At 45.0% G+C, this 14134-nt stretch overlaps 1 protein-coding gene and 1 long non-coding RNA gene across 6 annotated transcripts in view; one reads left to right on the plus strand and one right to left on the minus strand.

Annotated features, from left to right (window-relative positions):
• Positions 1-9989, minus strand: LOC135268131 (origin recognition complex subunit 6). Of its 4 annotated transcripts, none has more exons than XM_064382980.1 (8): positions 9628-9987; positions 7988-8117; positions 6628-6791; positions 5999-6088; positions 3322-3434; positions 2831-2899; positions 1034-1178; positions 1-939 (listed from the first exon to the last, which is right to left on the minus strand). In XM_064382980.1, exons 1-7 carry the CDS (start codon positions 9831-9833, stop codon positions 1051-1053), a joined length of 900 nt encoding a protein of 299 aa, XP_064239050.1. In that variant the 5' UTR covers positions 9834-9987; the 3' UTR covers positions 1-939; positions 1034-1050. The 4 variants fall into 4 exon arrangements, 3 of the variants coding, with proteins under 3 accessions (XP_064239050.1, XP_064239052.1, XP_064239051.1); XR_010344797.1 differs by lacking the exon at positions 1-939 and adding an exon at positions 1321-1423 and having other exon boundaries at positions 1120-1178; positions 9628-9988; XM_064382982.1 differs by lacking the exons at positions 1-939; positions 5999-6088 and having other exon boundaries at positions 948-1178; positions 9628-9989.
• Positions 9860-14134, plus strand: part of LOC105712282 (uncharacterized) — a 19290-nt gene continuing 15015 nt past the window's right edge. The window contains exons 1-2 of one of the 2 annotated variants that reach the window (XR_010344800.1): positions 9860-10153; positions 10593-10730. This is a non-coding gene — a long non-coding RNA (uncharacterized LOC105712282). Of the gene's footprint in view, positions 10154-10194; positions 10270-10592; positions 10731-14134 lie in introns of those variants that run through there. The other variant, XR_010344799.1, reaches the window with a different exon arrangement.

Raw genomic sequence — 14134 nt, forward strand, 5'->3', positions numbered from 1 at the left:
TGCATATACAAATAACATTTATTAACTTAGGCTGTACAATAGATTGATTCAGTCAAATAAAAAATATCTTACACAAAAACTGAAGTAAAATCTGTATGAGGCCATTCAGATTGAATTTTATATTCTGAATAAGACAAGGGACAGCCATTCACTTGAAACAAAGCAAAATGGCTCCAATTCCATTTATTTATTTATTGATTTGTTTGTTTGTTTGACGGAGTCTCACTCTGTTGCCCAGGCTGGAGTGCAGTGGCACAATCTCAGCTCACTGCAACCTCTGCCTCCTGGGTTCAAGTGATGCTCCTGTCTCAGGCTCCTGAGGAGCTAGGATTACAGGCATGCACCACCACACCTAGCTAAATTTTATATTTTTAGTAGAAACGGGGTTTTTCCATGTTGGCTAGGCTGGTCTCGATCTCCTGATCTCAGGTGATCCACCCACCTTGGCCTCCCAAAGTGCTGGGATTACAGGTGTGAGCCACTGCACCGGGCCTCCAATTCCATTTTGTAGGAAAGCGCATGAAGCTATACCAATCAGGCACTGTGGCTGGTCTGATGTTGCCCACACCAGGGACCAGGCAATTGCCCAGACTCAGCCTCCGGGCAGGCTGCTTTGCTATTAAGGCAATAGTCTTAGGATCCTTGTTATAAAAGTTTAAACAAGGCCAGGTGCGGTGGCTCACGCCTGTAATCCCAGCACTTTGGGAGGCTGAGGCAGGTGGATCACAAGGTCAGGAGTTTGAGACCAGCCTGACCAACATGGTGAAACCCCATCTCTACTAAAGATACTAAAATTAGCCAGGCATGGTGGCAGGCGCTGTAATCCCAGCTACTAAGGAGGCTGAGGCAGGAGAATCGCTTGAACCGGAGAGGCAGAGGTTGCAGGGAGCCAAGATTGCGCCATTGTGCTCCAGCCTGGGCGACCGAAGGAGACTCCATCTCAAAAAAAAAAAAAAAAAAAAGTTTAAACAACATTCCAAAGCCCTCAAGCCTTCCTGGAGGTGGCAATGTACTATCAGTTTGCAATGCATACCAGTCTGGAAGTTGAAATCACTCTGCTGTAGCCTTTTGAGCATTTGCAGCATTTTCTAAAATTTTTCTTTTCCATTCTTCATAATCTTGTGTCAGATCTTCATCTTTCTGTGGTTTATGTGGCATCTCCTCTACCTTCTCCATTTCTGAGAAAAAATTATCAAAAGCAATTTCAAAATTGTTATGCTTAGAAATGAAATTTTTAAAAGGTAAACTTATTTAAATTGTCTACTTGAAGAAAGTAGTAGTAAATAAGATACTGAAATGAAGTGGAGAAAGAGCAGTTACCACTTTTTTTTGAAATGGGGTCTTGCAATGTTGCTCAGGCTGGACTCCAACTCCTAGGTTACTGATTCTCCCGCCTCCACCTCCTGGTCAGCTGGGACTGTGGCTGGGATTATAGGCTCACATTACCATACCCAGCTTAGCTATCACTATTTTCTCTCCCTTACACTCCAAGCATTCCAAGACATCTAGTAATCACTAACATCTATCAAGCACTTAACTGGTGCTTAATAGGCACCGATCCAAGTACTTTAAATAGCATTATTTCATTTAACCCTTACTATACTCCATAATAGGTAAGAATATTAATCACATTTTATAGATCAGGAAATTGAGGCTCACAGAAATTATAGACTTTCTTAGTATCATATAGCCAGTGGCCAGGTGTAGTGGTTCATGCCTGTAATCTCAGTACTTTGGGAGGCCAAGGGGGGCAGATCACTTGAGCCCAGAAGTTCAAGACCAGCCTGGGCAACAGTGAGACCCCATCTCTACCAAAAATACAAAAATTAGCCACGTGTGCTGGGTGAGGTGGCTCACACCTGTAATCCCAGCATTTTGGGAGGCTGAGGTGGGTGGATCACGAGGTAAAGAGTTCAAGACCAGCCTGGTCAAGATGGTGAAACCCAGCCTCTACTAAAAATACAAAAAAAAATATTACTAGCTGGCATGATGGCAGGCACCTGTAATCCCAGGAGGATGAGGCAGAGAATTGCTTGAACTTGGGAGATAGAGGTTGCAGTGAGCTGAGATGGCACCATTGCACTCCAGCCTGGGTGACAGAGCGAGACTCTGTCTCAAAAAAAAAGAAAAGCCAGGTGAAGTGGCACACACCTGGAGTCCTAGCTACTCAGGAGGCTGAGGTGGGAGGATGGTTTGAGCTCAGGAGGCGGAGGATGCAGTGAACCAAGATCATGCAACTGCACTCTAGCATGGGTGACAGACAGAGCCAGGCCATGTCGCAAACAACAACAACAAAAAAATCACACAGCCAGTAGGTGGTATTAAAACAGTAAGGCAGCCATTTGCCTGAGGTTGTCTCTGTAGCTAAAGCTCTTATAAGCAAACTGGAACTTAACTTAAAAACTTTTTTTTTTTTTTGTGGGGGGAAAGAACCTCCAAAAGACAAAAATAATCCCAGTCAATCAGAAACTGCCAACCAGCTGATTGGCTATACAACTAGGGACTTCCTATCAGACCATGCCCAGGTAAGACAAATACCTAACTGTAGCTGCCCAGGCTGGTCTCGAACTCCTGGGCTCAAGCAATCCTCCCGCTGCAGCCTCTCAAAGTGCTGGGATTACAGGAATAAGTCACTGTGCCAGGCCAGCCATATTCTTAATTACCTAATACCTATGTTACTTCCATTATTGATAGCTTGGAAAGCTGGTCTTATCAAATGATTTACAGTCAGAATTTACTTAAAACTGTACTCCTCGCAGGCAAGCTGCTAGGGCACCACTGGACTGTACTGAATAAAATGTCAATGTCAGTACTGTGTTAGTAAAACTACCCTTTGCTGGGGGTTCAACCACTATCTTCTTTTTCTTCTGTGGTGGAGGAGCTAAATCTTCAGGTTCTCCTTTAAGAAAAAAAAAAGTGTTATCAAGGTTAATTTTTCTCCTATCCTCAATTTCAGTATTTGGGCATGTTTTGGGTCACAAACAAAATTAGACACCTTAACTGATAAAATATGAAGACAAGAAGACAAATGATCTTAGATTTCTCTTTTCTTTGGCCTCTCTTGTCAGACTTGAGAATCATTTCTGTCCTGGTTTATGTATCTAGAGGCTGGTATTTAACATGGGAACATGTTAATGGAGAATCTATTTTCCAGGCATAGATTCATGGAATCATAGGTTAGAAAGATCATTAAAAATATACCTGGTCCACATGCAATACAGAATTTAGGAAGCAGCCAGTTTACATTTGAAAATACTTGACTTTTATAAGCAAAAGTACTACATTTTCAAATGACACATTCTTCAACTACAGAATACTTACTATCAATCTGCTGTCCAATCTTCTCTAGTTGTTTACACAGTCGACCAAATATAGCTTTTCTTACACCGGATGTGGCTGCCATTTTGTTTTTATCCACTTTCAGCTGTAGAATCCTACAAAACAATTTCGTAAGTTGCTTTTCTCAAGACCAGTACAGTTTTCTTCTCTGGCCAACCAGATAATTAACTTATTTTCTTTTTGCCCATGCTTTAAGAGCCCTCTGTCTAGATTTTCCTTCATTCAAACACGTCATTATCTATAATCATGCAAATTTGGCTAAGTTGTTTATTTAGTTGTTTATTGGACTGAGAGTTAAAATGCACATGGGATCTGTTTTATAACAAAAGGGGCACATAAAAGACATTTGCTGTAGTGCTTCATGCCTTTTTGAACTCTTTAGTAAATCTCAGATTAATTTGCTGAACGACAATCATAGGACTTTTTAATGTTCAACTCATTTTAACCCGCAGGATATTTACATTTATATTACAGGGATGTAACAACGCCAACTCACCCTGAAAATGAAGTCTCCTAATAACACTCCACAGCAACCACTAATTAAAAACACAAGATAAACTTTTTCTTCAGGACAATAGACCTGTCAAGACCTTTTTTTTTTTTTTTTTTTTTTTTTTTTTTTTTTTTTGAGACGGAGTTTCGCTCTTGATACCCAGGCTGGAGCGCAATGGCGCGATCTCGGCTCACCGCAATCTCCGCCTCCTGGGTTCAGGCAATTCTCCTGCCTCAGCCTCCTGAGTAGCTGGGATTACAGGCACACGCCACCGTGCCCAGCTAATTTTTTGTATTAGTAGAGACGGGGTTTCACCATGTTGACCAGGATGGTCTCGATCTCTTGACCTCGTGATCCACCCGCCTCGGCCTCCCAAAGTGCTGGGATTACAGGCTTGAGCCACCGCGCCCGGCCAAGACCTTTTTTTTACTTGGTATGATATGGTTTCAAAAGTAGGGTTGACAATTCTTATTGTTTTCTACCATAACAGCTACACTTCCTGCCTATATGCACACAATTTTGTTGAATTAAAGAGATGTTTTCTACAAATGCCAATTAATACTCCTAGGTATGTAGCTAATAGAGTCAACATACCAAAATTAGTGGTTAGGTAGTGAGAAATCCATTCGGGCCAACTACATTTTGTTTTCTAAGGAGTTTGCCGGCAAGATAAATAAGACAACTTGGCTGGGTGCGGTGGCTCACGCCTGTAATCCCAGCACTTTGAGAGGCTGAGGTGGGTGGATCACAAGGTCAGGAGTTCAAGACCAGCCTGGCCAAGATGGTGAAACCCTGTCTCTGCTAAAAATCCAAAAATTAGCTGGGCATGGTGGTATGCACCTGTAATCCCAGCTACTCGGGAGGCTGAAGCAGAGAATAGTTTAAACCCGGGAGGCACAGGTCATAGTGAGCTGAGATCACACCACTGCACTCCAGCCTGCGCAACACAGCAAGACTCCCTCTCAAAAAAAAAAAAAAGACAACTTTAGACAAAGATATCAATAATTATTAACATTTCCAAAGTAACATTTCAGTATATATAGATAACCCACAATTCTAAGATTCAGATGGGAGAATTTATCACTGAAATATGTTATAAATTCCTTGAAGAACAGTTGTGACCAGTACTTTTTTTTTTTTTTGGAGACAGGCTGTTGCTGTGTTGCCTAGGCTGCAGTGCAGTAGTGACCATAGCTCACTCTAACCAAGAACTCCTAGGCTCCAGTGAGCCTTCAGCCTCAGCCTCCTGAGTAGTTGAGAAACCACAACTAGAGGCATGTGCTGACACTCAGCTAATTTTATTTTTTTTTTTTTGAGACAGGGTCTTGCTCTGTTGTCCAGGCTGGAGTGCAATGGTACAATCTAGGCTCACTGCAACCTCCACCTCCCGGGTTCAAGTGATTCTTCTGCCTCAGCCTCCTGAGTAGCTGGGATTACAGGCATGAGCCACCATGCTAGGCTAATTTTACAGTTTTAGTAGAGACAGGGTTTCTCCATGTTGGTTAGGCAGGTCTCGACCTCCCAACCTCAGGTGATCTGCCCGCCTTGGCCTCCCAAACTGTTGGGATTATAGGCATGAGCCACCTCGCCTGACCCTTTTTTTTTTTTTTTTTTTTAAGAGATTGGAGTCTCACTATGTTGTCTAGGATAGTCTTGAACTCCATGCCTCAAGCAGTCCTCCTGCCTCAGCTTCCCACAGTGTTGGGATTACAAGTAGGAGCCACCACGCCTGGCCCAGCTAGTACCTTTTTTTGTTTCGAGACAGAGTCTCGCTCTGTCACCAGGCTAGAGTGCAGTGGCGCAATCTCAGATCACTGCAACCTCCGCCTCCCGCCAGCCAGTACCTTTTAAAAAATATAAGCAGAAAACTACACAAGAACATTGTTTTAATGACAGATATCCTTATATAAAAGGCAGACTGAAATCAGAATTCCCAGCTTATGTATACAGCTTCTATTTGGCTAGTGGAATTCTGGTAACGCTAGTTCCAAGTTGTTAGCTACATTATGTGACAAACTGGGAATATGGTCACTTGGCCAATATTCCTAATATTTATAGGGGAAAATATGCTCAGAATTGAAATCAACTAAATTAGAAGTATTCCTTGGGGATGAAAAACTCACTTGTATATTGGGAACTTTTCTGAATGTTTAAAGAAATACTTACTTGCACGCTGAAAGCAGTGCAGCAGAAGTGAAAAGTGGCCTGGATAAGTCAAGATCTACATGCTGTGTCTGGGGAAGACTGGACTCATAGCTAAAGGAGAGGTTATTGCAGAATTATATGTCAGAAAATAATATTTCAAAAGAGACTGAAAGTGCAAACCAGAACTTACAAGCTTTTAAAATGCATTAGATATGTGCACTGTCACTTTAACATATGAGTTATTTTTTTCAAGACCGAAAATTAACCAGAATAGGACAGTAGATAATTTTTCTTTATCTATCAGTATAAATTTTCTGGTTTTTTTTTTTTATTTTCCCCGAGACAGAGTCTTGCTCTGTCGCCCAGGCTGGAATGCAATGGCATGATCTTGGCTCACTGCAACCTCCACCTCCCAAGTTCAAGCAGTTCTCCTGCCTCAGCCTCCCTAGTAGCTAGGTGCCACCACACCCAGATAATATTTTGTATTTTTAGTAGAAATGGGGTTTCACCATGTTGGCCAGGCTGGTCTTGAACTCCTGACCATGTGATCCGCCCGTCTTGGCCTCCCAAAGTGCTGGGATTACAGGCATGAGCCACTGCACCCAGCCTATCGGTATACATTTTCAATTAAGGTTCTTTATGCCCCATACCTTTTTAGTATCTTTGAAGCCATGTTCACTGCTTCTGTACAGCTAAACTGTACAGCTAGGTCTCTTATTCCAATATTCGAATTTAGGCCTAGTAAACACTCAAAAGATTTAAGACAGCTCTGATACGTCTTCTTGCTCAAACCAGAAAGTTTAATTAAATAAGCCTGTGAAAGGAAAAACACATACACGAATCATAAAAACCTTAAGTTCTATATATTAGAACCCTTAAACACTTGTTTAATAAGTGGTATAACTTTTCAAAATTAATTTTGTGGCAAGTCACTCCATCTAAAGGTTTAGCTTCACTCAGTCAAAAAATTAGTAATCACATCAGGCAGAGGAAGTACTGCTCTCAAAAAGAGTTCAAACTATACAAAGACAGTCATGCCTATACAGAGATGATTTAAAATTATAACACAATATTAATATAGTCAAACAGGTAGTAAAAAACCACAGGAAACACATATATGGTTACTTGTGTTTATACAAAGCTGCTAATGTGTAATTTATTGGGAAAAGGAAGGAGAGAAGTAGTGGGAGTGGAGTTGGGGGCAGGGGTGTGTGTGTATGGAGGAGAGAAAGAGGAAAAGGAAAGTAGGAAGGGAAACAGGAGGATCCACTGTGGGAAACTAGCTCTGCCTGGGAGAGTTAAGGCAAGTTTCATAAAGAATATAACAATCAGGCAGGGTCATGTAAGACAAACAGGAGTTTACCAGAAGAGTACTGCAGGAAAAAACAAGATACTGCATTTACAAAGTCACAAATCATTGAAGTGGAGAATCTGTTATGTCAATACTGTAGCTTCAGGCCAGGATTCAAGAGTCTGGAGAGTTCGATGGTAATCAACAAAGCTTTGTTTTTAATATTACCATTTAATAAGTGTATCATTATGACACGAGTACTGTGTTAACAGTGTTATGTACATTTAATCCTCATAATAATCTAGCGAAATTGGATATTCTATCTTTGATTTATGGGTGAGCACACTGGAGGTTAAAAGAGCTAGCTAGTGTGGAGATTTGATCTCAATATGCAACTCCTCCTGACCCCAAAGCTTGTTCTTTCAAGCACTGTGATATTAGAAGAAAAGCATAGGGGTTTTGAAAGAATGCTAGGAGCAATGTGGAAGATGGCCTCTTCCCGAGAAACAGGTGGTCAGGGAAAACAGTGAAGAGTAAAGAAAACGTGGCAAAAAATTTTTTTCCAACTCAAAATGATTCTACAGTATTTCCAGAAATTATACAAGGATAGCCAGGACAATTCCAAAACAAGAGTTTTAACTGGGGTTTATTTCAACCAAAAGTTAAAAGAGCTTCAGTGTTGCACTGGATTATTCAGATATTCGGTGGGACCTACTTACCCTATCCAAGGGGTACTTCATCCAGGAAGCTGCAAGGTCCAGGCACATGACTGCACTGCTAGTCTCCGTGGTGCGTGCAGAAAGGCCGACACACTTCACCCGGGACAGGCGCAAGTACTCCTCTGCTTTCCTGGTTAAAAGGGCAGTGTGTTAGCTACAACTCTTATTCAGAAGTTTGCTCAACACTTTAGTAAACAACTACAGCCTGATGAATGTCACACTAAGCCTAACTCCAGTGCACATTTATCTGGGGCTGGGAATGAAGAGAGGAAGACAGAATCAGAACTGACTCCAAATATCACTGTGCTCAAACGTTTTCAGACAAAAGTTAAGTTAAATTTCGAGAAAAATATGACCCTTCTTTCCTCCTTCCATTACTGGAACAAGCATGAACTATTTCAGAGGCAGGCAGGTTACATCAGGGTTCCTCTTTTCCCCCCGATTTCCTTTAAATCAGTAGTTCTTTTTTTTTTTTTTTGAGACGGAGTTTCGCTCTTGTTACCCACGCTGGAGTGCAATGGCGTGATTCCGGCTCACCGCAACCTCCGCCTCCTGGGTTCAGGCAATTCTCCTGCCTCAGCCTCCTGAGTAGCTGGGATTACAGGCACGCGCCACCGTGCCCAGCTAATTTTTTTGTATTTTTAGTAGAGACGGGGTTTCACCATGTTGACCAGGATGGTCTCGATCTCTTGACCTCGTGATCCACCCGCCTCGGCCTCTCAAAGTGCTGGGATTACAGGCTTGAGTCACCGCGTAAATCAGTAGTTCTTAAACTTCATTGTATGCGAAAATCACCTTGGGCCTTGTGAAAACAAATTACGGGGTCCCAGGCTGAGTGACTGATCAGTATGCTTGAGGTGGGGCCCAAGAATTTGTATTTCTAACAAGTGACAAGATGATATGGCTGTTGCTGGTCCAGGAACCACATTTTGAGAACCGTTCACTGCTCTAAATGACTACCGAGTCCTGCAGGTGTGTCTTCAAATCTTTTAAGCACTCTTTTCCTTGCCTTCGCTCGCCTGACTGTTGAAGCACTGAGCCTGGTCCTGCTCTCCACGTTTTAGCTCCAATGGCTTTATTTCCAACTCCAGATCCCGCTTCCCATCCGAAGGCTTTTGCAGGAGGTGTCGTCCCTGCCTGGGCTGCTCTTGCCACAGCTTCCCTCGCCCGGCACTTTCCATCAATCCGGCCTCAGCGGGAACGGAATCCGCTTTCCCGAGTTTTCCGCTAGGCCGGGCTCCACCTCAAGTCCGGTGGCTCTGGCATATTACCCGGTTTAAGGTCTACACAGTCCTCGCCTTTTACAGACAGCAGGGCTCTGCGCCACGATATCAGGTTCGCAGCTGTAACCTCGACCGCAGTAGGCGTCAGCGGAATGAGCGGAAGTTCTCCCGGGCTCGTTCTTCTCCCTACCACCTGCCACCCACAGACAGGGCTGGCTGTTCCCAGGGACGTCTGCCATCGCCCTTCTTGACACCTCATGCAAGCCTACCGCTGGGAAGTTTCTCTTGAAGTAGGTTCTAAACCCCGTCTAGCCCCAGCGCACCTCGTCACTCCCGCGCCGCCCGTCGCCTGGGAAGGGCGCGGGCCCAGGGCCGCGAGGCGGAAGCCCCGCCCTGGTCTTGCGCTGCCGAACTCACCTCAGCATTTCGGGCTCGGCGAGGCCTAAGCGCGGGGCTAGACGGCCGATCCGCTCCGATCCCATGCCGCCCCGACTAAAGTGATCAACTCCGGCGAATGCGGCGGTGCGACGAAACCTGCGCGCAGACGCTATGCCAGCCATTGAGAGCCAGGCCTCTCCTCCGGCGCATCTGGATTGGTTGGGACCAGATTGAGGCCGTCCCATAAACCAATCAGGGTCTTCTTTTGCGCACGTGCGTCACGAGGGCACTCGCCAAGGCGGATACAGAGAACGTGGACTGTCTGTTCCCCAGCCACCCATTCCTTTTTTCTTGACAAACTTATCACACACTGCCTTTCCCTCCTGCTGTCTACTGCCTGCCGCCGGGCGATCCCCACTGCCCTGCACTGCCCCACCCATTCTCACATGCTGTGGTGAGATTGGCTGGCGCCCAGGTCCGTCCAGCCAGCGTTAAGTAGCCAGACCCAATAAACACGCGAAACTTGGGTTCCTAGAAGCAGGCCAATCGAGAAGCCGTCTGCAAGGTTTGGAGGCGGGGCTAGAGAGGGCGGGGCTTGGAGGGGCCCGCAGTGTTACTTGACCGCGGGAGGCTGCGCGCGGGGTGGGTGCTGCTTGCTGCAGGCTCTGGGTAGCCGCCACGGTGAGTGCTGAGGGGGCAGCGGGACCCGGGCCGACCCTTCTTGTAGCCCCTGCTCTTTCCCACCGGGGCCCCGAGACCTGTTGGGACTGAGACCACCCCGACTTGGCCTGCGGGGTGAGCGGCGGCTCCTGGCTGCGGCCGTTGCTCAGAGACGGGGCGGCCTCTCTGTGGGAGTGACTTGGCCTGTAGGCTTTGGGGTCCATGAAGGCCTGCGGCCTCCTTTCAGTGGAATCGGCCACCTGCCTGCCACGAGGGGACCCGTTGCCCTAGGTCTTAGTTGTTTTTGTTTTGTTTTTGAGACGGAGTCTCGTTCTGTTGCCCAGGCTGGAGTGCAGTGGCACAGTCTCGACTGCATGATACACTCCTGGCAGCGGAAATGCCAACCCAAATGATAAATTTATACAGATAATGGCAAACCAGCCTTCAAAGAAGTTACTCCAAGTCAGTCTCCTACCATCGAGGTATGGGAATGCTTCTGATTCTTTGCCTGTCTGGTGAATGAAAATGGAAATTATTGTGCACTATTGTTCTCTCTTTTCCCCATCCACTTCTCCCTTCAGATTATTTTATGCAAATCTGAGATGTTGGATCATTTCTTTCATAAATGTTTTAGTATTTATATCTCAAAGATAAGGGCTCTTTTAAAAAACACAATATTTATTTATTTATTTTTATTTTTCTTTAAGTTCTGCGGTACATGTGCAGATCTTCCGGGACTGTTACATAGGTATACACATGCCATGGTTTTTTGCTGCCTCCATCCGCCCGTTACCTACTTTAGGTATTTCTCCTAATGTTATCCCTCCCCAATCTCCCCACCCGCTGCTGTCCCTCCCCTATCCCCTACTCCCCAATAGATCCCAGTGTGTGATGCTCCCCTCACTTATGAGTTTGAAGATGCGGTGTTTGGTTTTCTGTTCTTGTGTCAGTTTGCTGAGAATGATGGTTTCCAGGTTCATCCATGTCCCTGCAAATTACATGAACTCGTCCTTTTTTATAATTGCATAGTATTCCATGGTGTATATGTGCCACATTTTCTTTATCCAGTCTATTGTTGATGGGCATTTGGGTTGGTTCCAAGTCTTTGCTATTGTAAATAGTGCCACAGTGAACATACGTATGCATGTGTCTTTGTAATAGAATGGTTTATAATTCTTTGGGTATATACCCAGTCATGGGATTGCTGGGTCAAATGGAGTTTCCATTTCTAGATCCTTGAGAAATTGCCACACTGTCTTCCACAATAGTTGAACTAATTTACACTCCCACCAACAGTGTAAAGTGTTCCTATTTCTCCACATCCTCTCCAGGGTCTGTTGTCTCCAGATTTTTTAATGATCACCACTCTAACTGGTATGAGATGATATCTCAGTGTGGTTTTGATTTGCATTTCTCTAATGACCAGTGATGATGAGCATTTTTTCATATGTTTGTTGGCCGCATACGTGTCTTCTTTTGAAAAGTGTCTGTTCATATTTTTTGCCCACTTTTTGATGGGGTTGTTTGTTTAAAAAACATAATCTTGATACTATCGTCACATCTAAAAAAGTGAATAACTTTATTTATTTATTTATAGAGACAGGGTCTCACTATGTTGCCCAGGCTGGTCTTGAACTCCTGGGCTCAAGCAATTTTCCTACTTCAGCTTCCCCAAATGTTGGGATTACAGGCATGAGCCACTGCGCTGGCCCGAATGATAACTATTTAATATTATTGAAGTTCAGTGTTCAGATTTTCCTATTATCTTATACTTTAAACATATTTTACGCTGGGCACAGTGGCTCAGGCCTTAATCTCAGCACTTTGGGAGGCCAAGGCAGGGGGATCACCTGAGATCAGGAGTTCAAGACCAGCCTGGCTAACATGCTGAAACCCTGTCTCTAATAAAAATACAAAAATTAGCAGGGCATGGTGGCACATACCTGTAATGCCAGCTACTCGGGGGGCTAAGGCAGGAGAATTGCTTGAACCCGGGAGGTTGGAGGTTGCAGTGAGCCAAGATTGTGCCACCACATTCTAGCCTGGGCAACAAGAGCGCAAACTGCATCTTTTTTTTTTTTTTTTTTGAGACAGTCTCGCTCTGTCGCCCAGGCTGGAGTGCAGTGGTGCGATCTCAGCTCACTGCCACCTCCGCCTCCCAGGTTCAAGCAATTCTCTGCCTCAGCGTCCCTAGTAGCTGGGATTACAGGTGCCCACCACCACACCCGATTAATTTTGTATTTTTAGTAGAGATGGGTTTTCACCATCTTGGCTGGGCTGGTCTTGAACTCCTGACCTCATGATCCACCCACCTTGGCCTCCCAAAGTGCTGGGATTACAGCCATGAGCCACCACGCCCGGCCGCAAACTGCATAAAAAAAAAAAACAAAAAAGCCAGGTGAGGTGGCTCACGCATGTAATCCCAGCACTTTGGAAAGCTGAGGTGGGCAGATCATGAGATCAGGAGTTCAAGACTAGCCTGGCCAATATGGTGAAACCCTATCTCTATTAAAAAACAAACATGAGCTGGGCATAGTGGGGTGCACGTGTAATCCCAGCTACTCAGGAGGCTCAGGCAGAAGAATTGCTTGAACCTGAGAGGTGGAGGCTGCAGTGAGCCGAGATTGTGCCCCTGCACTCCAGCCTGGGCAACAGAGCGAGACTCCATCTCAAAAAAAAATAATTTTACAGTTTAGTTGCATGAGACTCAAATAAGACAATTAGTTATATATCTGTTAAAGCTAACCTTTTGAATTTATGAAAACATTTTAGGTTTTTATTATGGAAAATTTCAAATATAACCAAAGGTAGGGTAATATGTCTCGTAGTTTTGATTTATATTTCTCTTACTAGAAGACTGAACATTCACACACAGGTTTGAAACCTTTTGTATTTTCTGTGAACTGCCTGCTCATATCTTTTCCCCTCTTTCCTATTTTTTTTTTCCTTTTTCCTATTGATTTGCAAGAGCGCTTCACGTATTAATGAAATTAGCTGTTACACATGTCGCATGAAGGCATTTCTGGGTAAGGGAAGTCATAGAACTTTCTCTTTTCTGAGTTCTTGTGCCGTTTCCTGTCTGTCCTGCCCCACTGGCACTTGCTGGATCGCTCCTTGTTCCTTGCGTTTAATATCCATGTCAGGAACGTCTTCGGGTTTGGTCCAGTGTCCCCATCAGGCTGTCGGCTGCTGATTGGCCCATGACAGGAAGACTCTTCTTTCCTCCGTGTTCTGAGGCCAGGGCAGGTTTTGCAAGAAGCGCTCAGAGAATGGACGGTGAACTGAGACATAGCCACAGCTGCTAAACACATGGTCAGTGCTGAACACCGTGCATTATGGAGGCTTCTTGGGGATTCTGTGTTTCCCGGGAGAGTGGGGCATGGCAACCATCTGTGGAATGCAATTAAATCCTAACACTGGTGGTTAAATTTGAAAATTGTTCCAGGACTTTGTGAAGGCCCTCCTGAGATCTTCAGAAGTGCCCAGCGGCACTTCATTTGGTTCCAGCAGTGAATTAAATGATCCCTGGGAGCCAGGTGCTCTTTCCTGGAAAACAGCCCCAGGCGTATGTGTTCAGAGGCACCAGTACTCTAGATGGTGTGTGAGGAAGCACAGACTCGGCAGGGACTAGCAAGTGGAGCCCTGAAGACAGAACCCAGCTGGGGGTGGGGGGTGCATGCATATTCTCCTGCCTACCCTACAGATGGGGGAGGGAGAGGACAATCTGAGCCCAACAAGGTCTGCCAAAGGACAGTCTGTCCAAGTCCCTTTCTGCCAGTGGGTGAAAGAAGAGGAGGTCTGTTTCATGCCTCCAGTTCCCCCAGCTCCGGGGGCAGCAGGACAAAGCCTGCAGAAGGATAACGGGAAGCCATCTGCCCAGCAGGGG

This window comes from Aotus nancymaae, unplaced genomic scaffold (assembly GCF_030222135.1).
Source record: "Aotus nancymaae isolate 86718 unplaced genomic scaffold, 86718_ANA_hifiasm-v0.15.2.pri h1tg000030l, whole genome shotgun sequence".
NCBI classification, from domain to species: domain Eukaryota; kingdom Metazoa; phylum Chordata; class Mammalia; order Primates; family Aotidae; genus Aotus; species Aotus nancymaae.

Bases quoted from the DNA above. Each gene is read 5' to 3' on its own strand.
- LOC135268131 (XM_064382980.1), bottom strand. From the start codon at position 9,833: ATGGGACGGCCTCAATCTGGTCCCAACCAATCCAGATGCGCCGGAGGA. The intron at 8,118-9,627 runs GTGAGTTCGGCA...CCTTTTAACCAG, and splicing joins GCCGAGCCCGAAATGCTGAG to GAAAGCAGAGGAGTACTTGC. The intron at 2,900-3,321 runs GTAAGTATTCTG...TTTTTCTTAAAG, and splicing joins GATTGGACAGCAGATTGATA to GAGAACCTGAAGATTTAGCT.